Source organism: Prionailurus viverrinus, chromosome F2 (assembly GCF_022837055.1).
Source record: "Prionailurus viverrinus isolate Anna chromosome F2, UM_Priviv_1.0, whole genome shotgun sequence".
NCBI classification, from domain to species: domain Eukaryota; kingdom Metazoa; phylum Chordata; class Mammalia; order Carnivora; family Felidae; genus Prionailurus; species Prionailurus viverrinus.
Genome location: NC_062578.1, coordinates 20,005,185 through 20,019,987, shown reverse-complemented (window position 1 = coordinate 20,019,987; position 14,803 = coordinate 20,005,185). Strand labels below are relative to the sequence as shown.

At 42.0% G+C, this 14,803-nt stretch overlaps 1 protein-coding gene across 4 annotated transcripts in view; it reads left to right on the top strand.

The window, feature by feature from the left end:
* Positions 1–13,594, top strand: part of SLCO5A1 (solute carrier organic anion transporter family member 5A1) — a 310,848-nt gene extending 297,254 nt beyond the window's left edge. For 3 of the 4 annotated variants that reach the window (XM_047842985.1, XM_047842982.1, XM_047842984.1), the window contains 4 exons: positions 1,564–1,723; positions 3,831–4,072; positions 6,273–6,337; positions 8,945–13,594. In XM_047842985.1, the coding sequence (XP_047698941.1) occupies positions 1,564–1,723; positions 3,831–4,072; positions 6,273–6,337; positions 8,945–9,414 (937 nt within the window). In that variant the 3' untranslated portion in view covers positions 9,415–13,594. The remainder of the gene's footprint in view (positions 1–1,563; positions 1,724–3,830; positions 4,073–6,272; positions 6,338–8,944) is intronic. The other variant, XR_007148759.1, reaches the window with a different exon arrangement.
* The last annotated feature ends 1,209 nt before the right edge of the window (positions 13,595–14,803 follow it).

Genomic DNA, 14,803 nt, shown 5'->3' with positions numbered 1-14,803 from the left:
TGAACAAATAATGCCTTATGTCTATAGATTAACACATATAGTTGGCGTGGGCTATGCTACTGGAGGGGTGGATAGTCAACATAGGCATTAAAGGTAAGTTCTAGCATTAAGCAGACATTCCAAAATATTTGTTGAATGGGTGGATGATGAATAGATGGATGGATGAATGATATAGATCTGCTATTTCTTTTTTTTTAATTTTTTAATGTTTATTTTATTTCTGAGGGAGAGAGAGAGAGACAGACAGAGAGAGACAGAGTACAAGCAGGGGAGGGGCAGAAAGAGAGGGAGATAATCCAAAGCAGGCTCCAGGCTCTGAGCTGTCGGCACAGACCCGGAGGCGGGGCTCGAACTCACAAACTGTGAGATCATGACCTGAGTCAAAGTCGGACGCTTAACCAACTGAGTCACCCAGGCGCCCCTGGATCTGCTATTTCTAACTCATGTGGCTTTAGGAACAGTATTTCATCAGTAACAGAAAATGGTGGTCACGGGGCACCAGGGTGGCTTAGTCGGTTAAGCATCTGACTCTTGATATTGGTTCATGTCATGATTTTGGGTCATGGGATAGAGCCCTGCATGGGATTCTCTCTCTCCCTCTCTCTCTGCCCCCCCCCTTCAAAATAAATAAATAAATAAATAAATAAATAAATAAATAAATAATTAAAAAATTGGTCTCAGAGAAGCCAAGGAAAGAGGTTGTTGAGTATAAGCACTACAGAGCCCCTTTCATTCTTCCATGAGCCCCTCCTGGGTACCTGCCTCTGCTCTTCCAAAGCATTTCTTTCTACTTCTCTCCCCAACCCTATATCCTGACTTGCCTTTTTTTTTCCCTTTTTATATTTGTTGCCTGAATTGATTGTATCAGAGCTTTTCATATTGTATCGTTTCTTTGAATCAGACGTCATAGTCTACAAGAAAACAAAACCCACCACGTTACCGTGAATCCACATCTGGGCATCCTGAAGGAAGGACTGAATCGTTCTTTTCTGGCTGTGTGAATCAAACTAGTGATAGGATTCCTGATCTTCTTTGGAAATCACTTCCGATTCATTTTCTAGAGTCCCATGTCTTTCTTAGATAATTTATTCCAGAACAATTAAAGTTTTTGGTCAAAGCAATCTGCGTCGACAACCCCGATGGATGCATTTTATGTTTGCGCCCTCCTAGTGATGTTGTTGATCTGGCACAGAGTTAAAGAAATTGAGGTCTGGATTTGTTACAACGTAGAGCTTCGTGTCTACAGTAAGTGAGTAGTGAAACAAGGGTTAGAACTGCTGAGCCCAGATCTGTAGCACCAGGATCCAAGATGGAAGGTAGAATTGAGGCAAGATAGATAATTTCATGCAAAGATAATGAATTTACAGCCCCAGAAGATTGAAACATTTTTCTTCATGCTTTGTTTAAAAGTCATAATAATTACTGAGGGTGGCTATTTCTGGTACTATAACTTTGATTTATGGGAACTAGCTTCTCTAAAATGGACAAATTACTTAACGTTGAGAACTTTTTCTTTACAACATTTTAGTAAATGTTGCTCATGACCTGCTTTTTTCTCTCTAGACCTTCTCTCACCATGCCTCACAGGAACCTGACAGGAAGCTGCAATGTTAATTGTGGTTGTAAAATACACGAGTATGAGCCAGTCTGTGGATCAGATGGAATTACATACTTTAACCCTTGTCTGGCTGGCTGTGTTAACAGCGGTAATCTTAGCACTGGGGTGAGTATATTTCCCAAGTTCCTGTACTGTTAATCCAACATCCTGTGACAGGGACGTGTTAGGACTCATATGCTAACACGTGGCTTTAGTCCCTCTTTTCAAGAAACTTCAAATAACCTCCAAAATACTTCCTGACAAAAACCCAGAGGAATGAAAATTATGCAATGCTATCTTTTTTTTTTTTCCCCAAGGACGATTGGAACATGTGGGTATAGTGACTTGGTTTCATATCAGCCCTCTCCCACTTTACATTCTGTGCCAACTCAGTGAAACATGATAAGGATGAATGCTGGGCTTCCCATTTATTACTCAGCCAGGGCCCTTGTGATGCATTTGAAGGTCAAGATGACCACGTTTTGTGCCCGTAGAAGAGGATAGGAGAGCACCTTCCCTGATCAGAGTCTGTGAAGATGCGTGATGCAGTTTTCATAGACTATCAGTTCAAACTTTTTTTTTTTTTTTAACATTCAGAGTAAAGATATTTCTGTCAGTTCAAGAATAGGCTATTTTGAGAATTCCCTTCCCCGTGAATTATAAATAGGCTGTAATACTGTGGGAGGTTTTCATATTCTACTCAGTTCCTTACTGAGCCTGGTTTCATTCTTTGCTTAAGAACGGATTGTAGGAGGCTGCTTTAATCAAAAAGGTTAAGGTGCATTTGCCTGTACTGTGTAGGTGTTAAGGGATTATACTATTGACTGTATGTTTTGGGATCATCAGATTTGATTTCGGAGTTTTAAGCTAGAGTGATAAATTGAGAAATCCTGTGGCTGGCTCCCCAGTATATAATTGGTGAGCTCCAGTGTGTAACCAAGTTGAAAGAGACAATGAGAAGTGTTCTCGGTGGCTAAGTCCTGGGAGTGAGCGAGTGAGTCCTCTAATGCACAGTCCTCATTCCTAAAAAGAGGCCAGCAGTCCCCAGAGCACAGAGGGCCAAACGGTGCCCCGTCCTCATATTTGTTGCTACTGCTTTTCTAAGTGGCTGAGAGGTGACAATGGCAGTGAGTTCAGCTTATGTTGCACGGTGAAAACAACATAATAGGCAGAAAGATTAATTGGCTGTTTTTATTTGAAATGGGTTTAAAAGAATTTTTTTTAATATTTATTTGTTTTTGAGAAAGACAGGCAGAATGTGAGCAGGGGAGGGGTAGGGAGAGAGGGAGACACAGAATCTGAAGCAGGCTCCAGGCTCTGAGCTGTCAGCACAGAGCCCGATGCAGGGTGTGGGACTTGAACTCACAAACCGTGAGATCATGACCTGAGCCGAAGTCGGATGCTTAACCGACTGAGCCACTCAGTTGCCCCTACTTGAAATGGCTTTTTAGTTCCTTGAATTAAAACGAAACAGGCGGTGGTATGTTCACTGGTCCTGGCCCTGAAGTCATCACTATCGCATCATGAAATCTCTGCCTTTATGTAACAAGTATTTACTTTGGGTCCTACGCCGTGTTCTGGCTTATGCTAGGTGCTCTGGTGGGCATAAATAAACATAAGCCTTGGTTCCTGTGTTCAGGGGGCTTCTCCAATCAGGGAGTCCATGAATTAAACAGCAGTTGAAATAGCATATAATTTGTGACCAAAAATGAGCATATGGAATGTGAATGCTATAGAACTGAGTGTCAAAAGCTCCTAATAAAGGTTTTGGTTAAAACAGTTTGAACAGCAGACATTGTTAGATGCATGCTTCGGATATTTACTGTTAGCAATGAGGATGTATTTTCTTTCTTCTTCTTCTTCTTCTTCTTCTTCTTCTTCTTCTTCCAATTTTTTTTTTTTTACTTTTTTTAATGTTTACTTATTTTTGAGAGACAGAGCGCGAGCAGGGGAGGGGCAGAGAGAGAGGGAGACACAGAATCCGAAACAGGCTCCAGGCTCTGAGGTGTCAGCACAGACCCCGATGCGGGGCTCGAACCCATGAACCATAAGATCATGACCTGAGCCAAAGTCAGATGCTCAACCGACTGAGCCACCCAGGTGCCCCAGTGAGGATGTATTTTCAATTAAATATGATGCATATTTAAATACGAGAGTTATTTTAGAGCTTTTAACCTTGTCTTGATTTTCCTATGCTTTTGTTGGCTTACAGTCGATCTTTGTTATCCCTCAGATAAGGAATTACACAGAATGCACGTGTGTCCAAAGCCGGCAGGTGATCACCCCGCCCACAGTGGGCCAGCGCAGTCAGCTTCGCGTCGTTATTGTCAAAACCTATCTCAACGAGAACGGCTATGCTGTGTCCGGGAAGTGTAAACGGGCCTGCAATACCCTTATCCCGTTCTTAATTTTCCTTTTCATAGTCACCTTCATCACAGCATGTGCCCAGCCATCAGCCATCATAGTAACACTCAGGTGAGAACCGCACTTGGCTCCCAGGTGGGTTGTACGCTCAGAATTTGCCAGAATACACGTTCCAGACTGGACTGGTGTGGTAAAGCGGAGCGGAAAGCAAAGGTAGATTGTGCAGGAAAGCATTCAGACGTTTGCTTGTTGAACTTAAGGAAGTGTTTGCCCAGGTCAGGAAGGGAGAGGAAGGTTGCAACATTTCGTACCCCAGTACATTCTTTATTCCTGTAGTTTGGTGAAACTTCTTGTGAGTGTCTTTTCTTCCTACAGTCTGTGCCCGATAAGGTTCAAGTTTCAGGAGCTGAAAGCTGTCACCATGTTAGCCACAAGAAGCCTGACTCCAGCGGGGGCAGGAAGTCATTTGGTGAAGTTGCTAAATCTCGCCTACGGCAGAGAATATTATCTCCAACCTTGTAGATAGTTAGTACCTCCGCGGTCAGTGACAGTTCATGCTGGGCCTGCAGTTCAAAATGCTGATTTCATGAGTTTTACTAGCGTATACAGTTTGGGAGTTGAGGACAGACTGGGAGATGTCTCTTCTCAGTAGTTGTTCATGCTGCGCTTTATTATATACCCTGTTTGTGCTTTTTTTGTTTGTAAGGGAACACGGACGTTACTTTAATGGAAGTCCTATTCAAAATGTTGACGCGGACACATTCAGATCAGGCTGTTGGCATTTGCAGTAAAGGCTGCAGCAGGCGGAGAAGGATGGGGACGGTGTGGGGAAGGAGCACAGCCCAGCAGCTTTAGGAGGATGGGGTGGGGGAGCCAGTGCAGTGAAGGAGTGAGGAGGAGAGGGAATCCCGTCTCATTTTTCCTTCACCTCCTCCCTGGCTCCTCAGTACCCCACACTGCTGGGCACCTGGTGGCCACACCTGCTGGGACATCATTCCCTTGGGCTGTTTGCTGCTTATTCTGCATATTTTGGCTTCTCTTCTATGGGATGCTGAGTTAGACATTTCCCAGCCAATTCATTCCTCAACAGTAAGATAACGGCACCCAGTGGGAAGGCCCATTGGTTTATTCACTCACTGCCTCCATCAGCAGATACTTATGGGGTAACAGCAGTGCGTGCCTCTTTGGGGAAGTGGCTAGGGAACGATAAGGAAGATGGGGAAAAGATGGCAAGTGTACTGGTCCTTGGGAATTTGACATGCTATACCTAGAAGTCGATGCGTATGGGACAGAAAGGATGAGGTGCTTCAGCATTTAAAACAAAATGAATCATTAATAATCTAATTCTTTGGACTTTAGTCCTGCAAGAGATGGTAAATAACCCAGAAATGGGCTGCCCATGTTATATTGCTCGAACGAGGCAGATCACCAGCTGGCTTTTAACCCAACACATCAGAAAAGGAGCCCTTTAATCTTTTCTAATTAGAAATCAATAGATTCCAATCTTCCTGCCATGTGGGAATTACTCGGAGCATACATTTCAGGAAAGGAAGAAAAAAAAAAATAATGTGGTGGGAGGGATTCATTCTTTTTCTAACATTTGATTCGCTTTTTTAATACCTTTTTTTTTTTTTTACTCTATTTCTTTCTTTAACTTTTTGCCTCTATACTTTTCCTTGAGAAAATATGGGAGTAACTTTCGGTCTACACACCTACCCTCTGGAAAGTGTAAGCAAATAGAAAAAAGGAATGCAGTAGATAGGATAAAACACTATATATGTTTTTTCACAGAACCGATTTTGGAAGCTCAGAGCTACTTCTGTACCTTAACTATGACCCTTTGGCCCTCTACCAGTATTTACACAGAAACAGAGGTCATCAGAGTTTCTTCGGGGTCTTCACTGGGGAGAACTTATTCACAGATTTAGCTGTATCAGCAGTCTTGTTTGGCTGTTGTTAATAAATCCTAGTAAATAGGAGTGCCTGGGTGGCTCCGTCGGTTAAGCGTCCGACTCTTGATTTTGGCTCAGGTCGTGATCCCAGGGTTGTGGGATTGAGCCCCGGGTTGGGCCCCATGCTGAGCGTGGAGCCTGCTTAGGATTCTCTTTCTCCCTTTCCCTCTGCCTCTCTCCCCAGCCTGCTCGCACTCTCTCTTTGTCTAAAAAAAAAAAAAAAAAAAAAAAACCTAGTAAATTAATATTTTGGCACAGCAGCTCTTTGGTCCCCAGCTCTGCTCTAAGCGGGCTTGATGTGATGTTCGTTTTCTTGAGGCCAGTGTTTTAAAACATTTCTTTCTTTCCCTTCACCATAGGTCGGTAGAAGATGAGGAGAGACCTTTCGCGCTGGGGATGCAGTTTGTTCTATTGCGAACACTTGGTATGTTCCTGAATTTCCGCACGTGCTTCTTAGTTCCTCTTTACAGATGGCAAATTCTCACTGTCCTTTAAAAATCGCAAGTCAATCATTTGTTACCATTAGTGGTAGCTAGGATTTTACAGGGCACGCCGTCTTTACTCTCTGATTTGAACTAGAAGCTACTCAGTTCTGTCATTTGATGAAACAGAACAAAACTGACTTTAGAACAGTTTCTTTTTCACAATGAGCATAATAAACTCGGACTAAATTCCCCAGAAAATTTTGAACAGTAAGAAATATTGAACCAAGCAGTTGCGATGGACTCATGGTCTTGGCGTTCTTGTCCCTTTATGCCTTTTTAACAGGAAAGTGATGGCACTCATATTATTTGTGAACATTTTAATTCCTTACTCTTTTACAATAATTTTATTGGACTGGGCAAAAAGTATACCTGTCAAGTTTTCTGAGGAAAAGAAATGAAAAATTCTGAAAAGAACAAAGAGAGATTCCCAAATTGAAGAGAAGCTTGCTAGCACTGTCCATATGTCACAGAGTCCGCTGGCGCACAAAGAATATCGTCCTGATTTTGACAAACACCATATCACTCTGTGGTGTTTTGGGACGATGCATGGGAAATACTATGTGAAATAGCCCACTCCCTGGATCAAAAGGAATGTATTTTTAATTGACTTCCTCATTATCAAGCATATTTTTTTCTTTTGTAAGTGGCAGTCTGTCATTTTCTTCAGCTGTTACTTCCCCCAGTAATCAGTATCATTGTTCACAGGACCAAAAAAAAAAAAAAAAAAAGAAAAAAAAAGCTTTTTAAAAAATTTAAATGTTTAATTTCCATCTTGAAGGATAAAATGGTATCCCCTGACCCTTTGAAACATTAATCTCCGGAACTCTCGATTTGTCATTATGTTGTGGTTGATAGCCACGTCTGAGGGTAAGGACTTTCCAGTGACCCTCAAAGGCCTCTAGTTGCATTGAATGGGTAGCTTGCATTTTGGTACCAATAAAACTTTGAAGGTCCCGTTTTTCAAAACCAACTGGTTAAAGGAAATTCTGACATCCTTTGATGTAGTTAAGAAGTTTGCCTTATACTTCCGTGGGCAACTATAAAGTTGTTTTCAAAGAAGGAAATTTGTTGAGCGAACAGTCAGTTAAATAGGAAAAGAAAAAAAAAGTTCCTCCTTTTTGCTCCGCCAGAGGGATGTCACAGCGTCAGTAGCAAGTGGAAGGCATTTGGAACTAAATTTATAATTTAACCATCACTTAAGTTCTGCTGATTATGAAAAACTATAGTTGGGCCAACAAACCAATTTCCATTTCCCCCAATTTCAAAGCAAAAAGAGAGTTTTAGGTATTTTAATAATGTTAAATTTTAATTGTAGCGATCAGACCTCATTTTAAATGAATACAACATATTTAAAGATACATCACGTGCAGCCTCCTGGGCTGTTAGCTCACCATCTTCCCTTCCTTCTTCTCTCTTTTCTTCTTCCCTTTCTCCCTTGTTCCTTCCTATCACTTCCTTTTATAAACTCATATTGAGGATCCACGGGCTGCCCTGATAAGTCCTTGGGATACAAGGAATAAAAGGCATGCCCTCTGCCATCGAGCAGCTTATGGATGACAATTCTGCAAACAGTTTAAATGCTGCATCAAAGTTGGTAAAATGGAGACGTCTACAAAATTCAGTGTGAATATGGTGGCTCTGAATAAGGAATTTAAAGGAGGGTAGATAATTACAAGGTGAACATTTGGAGACCGTGTGGTGAAGGAAGTGTCCCTGGGTAGACTTTCTCTCTCATGGTGGTAAAGAAATGTCTATCTCCTGGCCCAAACAATGAAGCTGTACTCATGATAGATGTTTCACAAGCTTCACAGATGAATTTTATGCCTTAATTATTTCTGTACCCCAAGTGCCTTTATACAGTTTGCCATTTGATGTGGTTTTTGACTTCTGGGGACACTGTTTTCCCCTTTCTCTCCCTGCACCCGAGGATGAGAGCCCAACCCATAAAAACTAAGTGTACTGAATTTTAGTGGATAATAAAGGGTTTTAGTATGGCCTCTTGAGTATTTAATGACAGAATCTGAAGGATGCCTGGATGGCTCAGTCGGTTAGGCGTCCGACGTCGGCTCAGGTCACGATCTCACGGTTCGTGGGTTCGAGCCCCGTGTCGGGCTCTGTTCTGACAGCTCAGAGCCCGGAGCCCGCCTCAGATTCTGTGTCTCCTTCTCTCTCTGCCCTTTCCCCGCTCATCTGTCTCTTTCTGTCTCAAAAATAAATAGAACATTAAATTTCTTTAATGACAATCTGATTGTTAAGTTTAAGAGGATTCTGTAACCGAACTTTTAGCAATAGACATTTTTATGGTCTTAAAAATCAGTAACGCTCTGAGTTGCAAACTGGAAGATTTAAAGTATTTGTGACTTAGTGAACATTTCTATAATAAACATATTATGGTAAGATGTGACGTATTTGAAACAGTCAAGAGACACAAGAAAACCGCCCCGCTCCACTGGTTTTGGAGCAGAGAAGCACGTTGCTAATTTACAAATCGGTGGTCTCTTGCAAGACAGGCTAAATGTTCTTTTTCTTTTTCTCTACAACTCTAGCATACATTCCTACTCCAATTTACTTTGGAGCAGTCATTGACACCACCTGCATGCTCTGGCAACAGGAATGTGGGGTACAAGGCTCTTGCTGGGAGTACAATGTGACCTCGTTCCGTTTCGTCTATTTCGGTTTGGCCGCCGGCCTCAAATTTGTTGGCTTTATTTTCATTTTTCTGGCCTGGTACTCCATTAAATACAAGGAGGACGAGCTGCAGAGGCAGAGGTGGAGAGAGTTCCCTCTGAGCACCGTGAGCGAGATGGTGGGCCACTCGGACCATGCCCACAAGGAGGCCCGGACTAGATCCTGCCCAGCTCTCGGCAGCCAGGGGGGCTTCTGCGAAGAGACTGGCCTGCGGAAAGGCGTCCACTGCACAGCACAGACCTACCCGGGGCCCTTCCCCGAAGCAATAAGCCCGGCCCCGGCCCCGGGGCTCGAAGAAAGCCCAACTGCCACGGAGCCTCCCTCCTGAAGCTTGAAAACGGAAGACTTTAGTTTTGTTGGTTGAGTCGAATATGGCAACTTGAGAAACACCCGTGCCTTCTTTTCTTTCTTTCTTTTTTTAACCTCTAAAGACACGATCCTCAGACCAACGAAACTCAGTATACACAGCCACTGTTGATTGAGGGCTGGATACCTCAACAAGACTGACAGCCTTCTCCCCCCACTTCTCTCCAAGAAGGAGGAGTTTAGATAGAGTTGTTACCATTTCTGCTATGTTAATTTAACGCTCATGTTCCGGTGTGGTATAAGGCTGAGAGGTGCCTGGTTATAACAAAATCACGGGAAGTGTAATGGCGGAGCATATCATTAGCATACACTCCAAACCGAGGTGAGCTTGACCATGACTTTGCATTTACAAATCAAGGTTTTTAGATATGAACACCTACTGTGAGTCCCGCTACAAAGCACAAATGAATTTGCCTCAACTATGCAATTTTGATGGGGAAAATGTAAGTGCAGCATGTTACTTTTGCTTTCAGAGACTAAAAGCAGGTACGTTTTTGAGAAGAGGACAAGAAACTTTCCCTGAAGTACTGTTAATAGCATTTTAAGCCATAGCAGAGTTATAAATCAGGTAGAATTTTTCAAATGCTTCAAAGGAATCATACGCATAGTGTGATAAAAGGAACTGCTACTTTCTTCCATAAGACACGTTCTCTGCCCCATTATAAGGTAAAGAGTCTGCTGGATCATAAATCTGAGAGCTTGAATAGAAACTCCAGTATTCTTTTTTGCCAGGGGCTTTAAAACTAGTGTGCTAAACAATGTGGCTAGAGATGAACTCGAGACATATCGTAAGGAGAGAAACTGATGGCTTTCTCCTCCAAAGAAAAATGCTACAGAAATCCTTTCGGCTCTTACGGGCCCACACAAGGGTAGTTAAGAACTGTAACCTTGACACTCAAAATAGTTGGAAAAAGAAATTCCACAAAGGTACAGTTGAGTCCCATCTGATCGTTTTAGTTATACGTCCAGAAGCCCAGCAAGTCTGCCCTGTTTTCTTTTTTATGCACAGAAAATTGCTATGGTTGCCCCCTGAAACTGAGTAGTTAAATCAGGAAAGCTACACCTGTGATGTGAAAATCACTTTGAATACAGGAGGAGGGCGATCGGTGACCTGGGCCCAGAGTATGATCCTAAATAATGATCGGAAGTTACTTAAAATCAGCTTGTCTGTCATCCTGAATTCTACTTTATCAGAGTTCGAATGATTTTACGCCTCCCTTTGATTCCTTCCTCCTGTAATCTTCCTGAAGCAATTCTGAGAGAGGGTTTTTCTGTTCCTAAATGCACTTTGGATTCTTACCCATCATCTTTTTCAGTTCCTCTCAGCACATCACTTTGACTTAGGCACCACACAGAATGCTTTCTACATGGTTCTTAAGGTAGATGCTTCCTGCCAGCACTACGGGCTGATAGCAAGTTAACTCTTGGGATCTGGCGGCTCAGAAAAAGAATCCTGACAATCCAGATTTAGGAGGGACTGTGGTCCAAATACCAACATAATTGTGAGCAGTTTCTGCCAAGGAGCCTATGCTTATGTAGGGGCTGAGTTGGGAAATGATTTCCTTGGCTGGCTTACACTCTTCCACGGAGGGCAAGTGATTGACAGCATTGTCCCATGATTCAGGCTTTTGCCCTTCATCCTTGGCTGCACTGGTGGAGTTGTGTGAACGTTCCCGGGGCCAAGATTGTTTTCCCCTCTACCTAAGAACGGCATTGTCAGGTGGTTCTCTTGGTTGCACGCAGTTTGTGGACAGAGTGATCACTCTTAGACTGAATAATGTGTACAAGGGGGGGAGCCGGTGGTCTCGGGTGACAAGGACTTCCCTTTGAGCAGTCTCGTTGGCTGAGTCCTAAGTCCTAAGTTGCCTGGAATTGCACTGTTGTCTGTCAACCTTCGGTCAGTATAGCGTGTATCGAACGTCTTCAGACAATGTTGCTGATTAACTTAGTGTCCGCTCTGGTGCTTCGGGGCTCCCGTTTACTCTCTGTGGGAGATCTTTGCTCCTTTAGAAGGGAAAGTTTCCTTTTGTGTTGGAGCTAAAGATACACAGGCTGGGGAGAGGCGCTGTTTTCTTAATTTTCCTCTAATTGCTAAGGAACTACATGGAGAGAATTTGGATGGGAGTAGCACTTTTTTTTTTTTTTTCTTTTTCCTTAAAGCCAAGATTGTATGATCCAACACTCTTAGAATCTGTTTCTTCTTGGTAGTATATTTTGAAAAGGAGCTGCTCTCAGAACTCCCAGGTGACAAGTGATAGACTCTTTGGGTACGACTCGAGAGCCCTCTCTACCTTGAACAGTCATCCAGTTCAGCAACCTCGACCAGGTGCCACTTCTCTATTGGGCACAATTTTAGCCAATTACCATCTGCCGCTCAGTGAAATTGTTAGGTTGACTAGGCCAGAATTCAAAGAAATTGGCCCAAATTATACACCACAATGTTAATATTGTACTTCCTCAAGTATGTGATACTTATAAATAGCAGGTGTATCATTAGTGTGTTGTTGGTAAGTGTAGAGTAAGTAGTGAAAATCATGGAAGACTGAAATTTTGAAATATGTACCAATTAAGAATTGTCCCCAAAATGCTTTGGGTCCCGGTAGCATCCTTGGAATATTGCATAATCAACTAAAGTGACTATTTTATAAATGGCACCATTTCATTGTAGATACGAGGTTCTTCTCTGCTTGCTACTTTATAGTTACGGCTTCTATTATAAGTTTAATTCCCACTTTCCATGAACTTAGATTCTAATCGCCTGTTTTGGAAAAAGGTCACCTTGTTCTTTTATCGACTCTGTAGATTACTGTGTTATTTGGCTTTAATATGCAAATATAATATCCATGAGTCTAGCCTATTAATTTAGAAACTCCCAGGGGGAGGGTGGGTGGCTGGAGCACATTTTTTTTTCCAGTTCTCTCCATTAGTATGAAATCCTTATCCTTTGTAGGTGGATTTAATTCTTGAAAATAGTCAAAAGTCATTCAGAACGAAGGTTGGGTGGGAAGGAGAGCACAGAAGAAACAGATTAGCTTTTGTTGAGGGTTGACCATTTCAGAGAATTCTGTCAGACACCTAATATACATCATTTATTTTAATACTCTTAATAACTTTGCAAGATAACTATTTTCATTCTGTGTTGTTGTTGTTTCTTTTTAAACAGATCATGAAAACTGAGACACAGAGAGGTAAAGAGACTTGTTTAGGATTCTAGAGAATGGCCAAGTCAGGGTTCAGAAGCAGCTTTCTGTCTCCACCACCTGCTTCTTATGTTTTATGATGCCCACAATAGCGTTGGTTAACAAAGACAAGTGTGGCTCTAATTTAGCGAGGTAAAGCATTTCATTTTTTGATGTGTTACTGTTCCTGAAGAGTAGGGAAGTTATTATTTCTTTGTGTAGGATAGAAAACAAAAATCTGTAGGACACCTCAAAATTTAATGTTTAGATTTTCAAGGTAAATTTACATTGATTTTTAGCGAAGTGTTATACTCAAAGTTGTCACAACATACCTCACTTATTTATTTATGGTTCATATTTAATATAGAACAAATCCAATGTTGATGTTAGCATTGAGTCCCAGTAGAGTTTCTGAAATGAAACATGAGGAAATGTGGTTCAGAATTTTTGAATCTGAACTTTGGGGAACTTTAAGTGTATGCTCTTTCTTTCTTTCTTTCCTTCTCTTTAAGAATGTTAACATTTCCATTAATTTTTAGTGAATATGGGATTTGAGTTTCCTAATAAAAGTTTTCAATGAACGCATACGAAGTGTTACACAATGCTCCATGTTATACACCAGACAACTGACGGGATTGTTCCTGTTAGTAGCTGCCCTAACAAACGGGGAGCATGCGCTTCGAAATCAGAGAAGGAGGAAGTACATTTTCACCAACTACCAGGAAAATTCTTCCTCAGTCTGCAATTCCAGCTTGCATTCTTCGGTGGGCTTGGAGCCAGAAAGTTTCTTTTTGGAACCTGTTTGGCATCAACCTAAGCGCACCAGAGAGCAGCTGTGTGGTTTGAACGGACCCGAAGCATTTGTGGAAATTCTCGGGTGTGCCCAGGAGCAGCAGGAGAGCCTGACTCGGGGTTGGGGGGCGGGGGGGGGGCGGAGAGCCAAGTATACTTTCCGTGTGTGTGGACTGAAAACATCCTAAATGGCACAGAAACATGAATAGAAGTATTGATATAGGTGCATATGGAGTATTCTAAGTAGCAGATAGATACCAAAATACTGTATAATCCCAGAATTGCCTAGATGGCAGTCGGCTAATTCTGTTACACAGACCAGTAGGTAGCCTTTACACGTATTCGTATTTCCACTTTCCTGGCGTGGGAGGGAGTGCCATGGCTGGCCGCGAAGGTAGCAGCCTTGTGCACTTTATCTTTTCTGTTTTCTCTCCTTTTCTCACCGTCCAGGATGCTGCTGGCTGTATCCGCCCCACACTTCCTGCTACATTGGAATCAGATCTGTGTATGTTTGAACGGGTTATTTTAAGCACTTCATTTTTACTCAGCCCTGCGAAGGGTCAAGTATGTTGAAAACCCTCCCTGGGTATTTGCTTTTGCAACATTAAAAAAAAACAACAAAAAACGCCTCGGTGCTAAAAGTATTTGATGCACGCTCACCACAAAATGTGCCGCCGAATTTACAGTATTTCACTGGTAAGGGACTGCATGTGCTTTGCTTTTGGAAATCTAGAGAGCTTCCCAGAACACAAGCATTCGTTACGCTCATTACTACAGTTAATCCGTGAACGTTACCCTGCAGAATGAAGAGTGTTAAGGGGAACACCTTTTCTACGGAAAACTCAGCGCCTTTGATATTTCTTTTAGCAAGAATAATAAGATGCTAAAAATAATTTCAGAGAGAGGGCAAAAATATTTCCGATAATCTTTTCCTATTTCTTCTCCAAAAAAACTGACACTCATGTAAAGTGTTTTTAATAATGGGTTTTGAAGGTGTTGTCTTTTTCTTGAATTCTATTACCTGTTCAAATCAGAGGAGAAGATATTGAAAACTAAAGTAGTTGCAGGGACATATTAAACCAAAGGGGTGAACAAAAAAGAGTTTAAACTTTGTATCTAGAAATGAAAAATAAGCATAATTGATAAAACTTTATAGTGGGCATTTTTCTTAAAATACATACCTCTACCCCAAACCCCAAGTGTTAATTTAGAAGCACGAAACAGGCAGGTCGGCCTCTAACCCTTTAGTTCAAGGAGATGTAATACTGTGTCAAATAAACTGGCATTAGGATCCTAATGGAGCATGTGTTCAGTGTGTGTGTTTTGCGTGAAAGTGTGTTGGTGACGAAAGCCTGTTTTGAGTTGTTGCCTAAAGGAGTT